This window comes from Perca fluviatilis, chromosome 16 (assembly GCF_010015445.1).
Source record: "Perca fluviatilis chromosome 16, GENO_Pfluv_1.0, whole genome shotgun sequence".
NCBI lineage: Eukaryota > Metazoa > Chordata > Actinopteri > Perciformes > Percidae > Perca > Perca fluviatilis.
The window spans coordinates 35967918-35972746 of NC_053127.1; the positions used below are offsets into that span (position 1 = coordinate 35967918).

The window sequence follows — 4829 nt, forward strand, 5'->3', positions numbered from 1 at the left end:
GTAAGGATATTGTCAATATTTTTCCAGATCAAGGCACACAAATGTAACGTACATGGTGCATACACTCCTGTTTCTGCCTGTTCATGTATTCCATGCAGAAGCTGATGGCAAGTCACAGTACAGACAGCAGTGCCCCAAATGTGCTAGCACCTCCTGCTGGTTATACTAGAAAATTACTCTGTTTAATGAAAGTATCCTTATCTGGGAGTTTCATAATCTACCATGGCAACAGCAACTTTGCTGAAAAATGAATACTTGTTTGTGTGGTTGTGTGGGGGAAAGCCTCTGGCATTAATCATGATGTAAAATAAATAAATGTGTACAGCCAGGACAGCTCACCTGCTAATCTGTATGTACGTGGCCCTGTGTTGCTGTACACTCACATGTAACATCAAGGCTTTGCTTGTAATTCAAGGTGACACTAAGCCTGAATGTGCAGTGTTGCGTGCGTCACTGAATGGGATGCCGTAGGAAAATAAAGGAAGGGGAGGAGAAACATTAGAGGAGGGCTGAAGGTGATGGAAGAAAGGAAGCTGAACCTGTGCCTGGTAGGAAGAAAGACTGGAAAGTGAGTGACTCCGCTGAGTGTGGCCGTCTTTCAAAAGAAACAGTCTAGTTTCTTTGTCATTTTTGTAAGAGAAGACATCGGAATACTTAAGGTCCTTTATGTCCCAGTGAAGATGAGCTGTATTCCTGCCTCACACAGGTAAGCTACACGACTAAAATACTCCAAATATTTTCTAAAGAGACATTTTACACAATGTAATTGCCTGCTCAAACGTATTGTAATAGAACTGTGCAATGCAGTGACATTTAAGTACCCCGCTGACTCTACTAAAGTCCATATAGATGAAATAAACAAACCAACATCAACACTGAAATTGCCCATGTGTCCATTTTTTTATTCAGATGCTTTCATGCTAACATCATCAACATCAGTATACATATAGAGTATAACGCATACTTTTCATTCATTCATGTGTATTTATGCCTACCTGTAAGTCAAAACATGGAATGGCCAGCTCTGGACTTTCTCTTATCATATTAGTAATCAACTGGACAATCACTAGTGGGACCAAATGTTCTCTGAATTTATTCTTCATCATTATTATTCTATCTAAGGCCTTCCTTTTTAATCCACGTTCTGTCACTCCTCCCCCATCCTTTGAGTTGTTTAAGCCTGTTATGTGCTTACCTGCAGATTAACACAGCAGGAGAAACCCCCACCCCCCCACCATCATCCCTACACGTGTTTTCCAAGCTGCCCATTGTTTTGCAGTGGAAAATGTCTCAGGGAACCATATGGTAACCTCCAATAGTACCCGAGGAGTCAAGCTGAGTTGGAAATCCTTGAGATGAACATGTTTGATCTTAGGTCATATCAGACTTTCACATCTGTACAGCTGCTGTACAAAGGTTTCTTTTAAACGTGAAGATAATGCCTGGGTTCATGTGGAAGATATATATTTAGACCTTGTTGGAACAGTAAAGCTGCATGTGAGCTGCAGCGTGATTAATGATACAAATAATGCAGATTCACCTGTCTTCCTTTGTATCAGGCATCTTTTGATTCTGTATTGCTGAAATTCAGTGAGCCAGTCAGAGTATGGATGAGGTTGGATAATAGAAATGCCACAGACAGAATTTACCAAAATTAACCCAAAATGTGTTGTGTGTTTGCAGTTTGAGCACCATTCTTAGCCAAGTGGAATCTCAGATGGAGGAGAGTCCAGTTGAGAGAAGAGGAAGCAAAGCCTACCAGGTGCAGCAGACGTCTTTACTCTAGTTTCACTCTAGTGTCCTGCTTTATTTCACACTGTTTAATAGCATCCCTTGTCATCAAATATGGATGAGTTGTTTGTTTTAAATGTGACATCTCAGTACAGTGCGCAGATTGGTGCTTTAGCAAAGGTGTGACATGACCCCCTGGTGATAGCACTGTCTCAAATGTTACCATTTAGTATGGTCAGTTAGTATTTTTACCCCATGATCTTTATACTGTACTAGACATAACTTAAATAATGATAAAAATTTTGATTGGAAGGCTAATATGAATCATTACAAATCTCCTCCTTGGAGCAGATCTTCCCTGAAGCCAACGTGAATGACGACTCCGATTCCAGCTCCTATCCTGAAGACTTTCTTTACAGGAGGGAGCGTCTTCCCTCTATAGTTGTGGAGCCCACAGAGCACAGAGAGCCGGACAGCGGAGATCCACACCGGCCTCCTCGATGCCTAATGAACAACAATGTAGAAGAGGAGGAGGAGGGGGAGGACAGCAGTGCTGAGCACACAGACAGCCCTGTGGAAGGGGAGCAGCAGAACGACATGGGGATGGAAGAAGGGTAAGGACCACAGAATATGTCCCCACACTTCAAGCACAGTCTGTCAGGGTTGAAGTGATGGCTTTTTGAAGACTTTTTTAATAATTTGTTGATGCTGATATTATTTTGTGTTGCAGTGACAGAAAATGACAATGCCTTTCAGAGAGATTTTGGCCAATTATCACTATATCGAACTGCCTTTCCACTATCAGGGACTTTGAGGCATCAGTGCAAAAATTGCCTTGAATTAAAATGAAGTTAGAATTCTAAATGGTTTACATGTTTGAAATATCCTATGTATTGTAGAATATTAGCAGTTAAAGTTGTATTTGTGTTTGTTGCAAAAGAGCTGTGTGCAGGCATTGTGGAAGTGGTTTAAAGTACTCTGGGTGAACTCTGATGCTCAAGAAGGTTTAGCTTAAGCCTTTAACTATAGGTTAAGCCGTATATGGCATAAAAGTGCAATGTGTACAGGACAGAAAAGCAGAAAAACAGGAAAGTTACGAGATTAGGAGAGGAAGTTGCACCTCACAGAGGCCCCAACCTTGGTGTGTGTGTTTGTGAAGATAACCATTTCTGCCTAGAAACAAGGAGACACCCCCCTCTGAGGCGAGGATAAAAGCTTAAGGGAGACAATAGATCGGAGCTCAGTCAACACACGATCCTGGTGGACTGGGCTCTGACTTCATGTCTGCTGCTAGGGAAACTTAGACTCTGACTTCATGTCTGCTGCTAGGGAAACTTAGACTCTGTTTTTGTGAACCCATAGCTGTGTTGTAACTCTTATGCTGGACTCAGTAAATTATGCTTGACTGATTGATCGTTGTGTTTGGGTAAACTTAAGTCCGATATAAAGAAGGCGCCTTAGGTCCTTATTTTGGACATAATTCCCACAGTATCCAATGTTCTACCTGATTGTGTCTTCACATTTCCACTGTTGCAGCTTGGTTGCTAGGAAGTCTTCTATTGGACCGTCCCAGTGTCAACTGTCCCTTTCTCGGCTGACCCCACCTGCCTCCCCCACCCCCCCTGAGGCTGCCCCACCCTGCCTGAGGAGCTGAACCAGGACAACTAGTACGAACTGACAGCACTGTGTCACTTTTATAACGTGTAACCTCTGCATGTTGGACTTTCCCAATTATAGAGAACCCCTTGGAAAGGTTGAGACAACTACACATGTAAATATATTTGGACTAAATAAGGTCCACTTCAAATAACTAATACTAAGCTGATTCCAGCATTGCTTTTTGGATTGATAATGCGTGAGTAACTGCTGCAGTTTGCTACTAATGTATGTGACACTGTGGGCTGAAGGTAACCACAGATTGTAGCAACAACCTTCAGGACTCTTTCCTTTCTGATGCAAATCTCACCCCACAGCAAATAAGCATGTGATGAATGACTTTTAGGCATAGCTGCCAACACTCCCGTTTTTCCCGGGTTTCTCCCATTGTTTTAGCCCTATCCCGGTTTGTTATTTCTCCTGCATGGCCCAAACTCTTTTATAAATAATCAGACCAATATGTTTGTCTAATGTTGACCAGCGTTGTATGAAACGCATCCTATTCACAAAATTCACACACCATATACAATTTTCAACCCGTTTGTCACCTCAACCTGGCAACCTATAACCCAGTTCGCGGAAAGTTCAGACCCGAAAGCGAGCAAATAAAAATGGCAGGTGAAGGCCGTGTTCCCGCAAAGAAATCGAAATATAGCTGTACATTTCAACATGTTGGGCGTAACAATTTACATGCATCTTACCGAGTCAGATCGACAACCTCCACGCTGTTTGTAAGGTGTGTCGCATTGATTTTAATGTAGCGCACGGCGGGGAAAATGACATCACCCAGCACATTAAAACACAGCGGCACCATCGCGCTGAAGGGCACACAGGCGATTTCATCCTTCATCATGAAAGAACAGACAGAGGCAGAAAACGTGAAGCAAGCTGAACTCAAGATGGCAATGTTGGTAGCACAGAATTACAGCACACTTAACAGTAACACACACACACACACACACACCCCCTCCCCCCGCGGTCACGCCACCCGCACAAATCTTCCGGATTTTGAAAAACAAATGTTGGCAGGTGTGCTTTTAAGGCCAATTTACTAAATATTAGCATGAAAGGAACTTTAGGAAGATAGTCCCAATGGGAAAGTTCAGGGTTGAGAATATTGACTCTGAATCCTCCATGTTTGAACTAAGGTCTGATCAGAATGGGTTACAAGGTCTTGATAGACCACATTTTGTGCCAGCATTGAATATTATTAACTTACATCACCAAATGTTGGGGCAAGGTGTGGAATTTAGACCATTTTGGGACACAGCTCTAAATTAAAACAAACGCTCTTCATTGAAAATATTTACTGCAGCAGTTATAATGATCTTTTTTCTTGAGTACACCTGTCTGCAGTCTCTTCAAATTATTAAAATCCATAGGGAAGTCATATTATATAACTTGATCACTGGTATAACATACTGTACATCCATGTGTTTACT

The 4829-nt window shown here is 42.1% G+C and overlaps 1 protein-coding gene across 1 annotated transcript; it reads left to right on the forward strand.

Annotated features, from left to right (window-relative positions):
* The first annotated feature begins 485 nt into the window (after positions 1-485).
* On the forward strand, positions 486-3876 carry LOC120575655 (protein LBH-like). The gene is made up of 4 exons (XM_039826485.1): positions 486-706; positions 1684-1762; positions 2083-2345; positions 3268-3876. Exons 1-4 carry the CDS (start codon positions 681-683, stop codon positions 3383-3385), a joined length of 486 nt encoding a protein of 161 aa, XP_039682419.1. The 5' UTR covers positions 486-680; the 3' UTR covers positions 3386-3876.
* Positions 3877-4829: the final 953 nt, after the last annotated feature.

Excerpts from the sequence above, each read along its gene's own strand:
- LOC120575655 (XM_039826485.1), top strand. The coding sequence starts at position 681 with ATGAGCTGTATTCCTGCCTCACACAG. Across the intron at positions 1,763-2,082 it reads GAGGAAGCAAAGCCTACCAG|ATCTTCCCTGAAGCCAACGT; the intron begins GTGCAGCAGACG and ends TCCTTGGAGCAG. Across the intron at positions 2,346-3,267 it reads GACATGGGGATGGAAGAAGG|CTTGGTTGCTAGGAAGTCTT; the intron begins GTAAGGACCACA and ends CCACTGTTGCAG.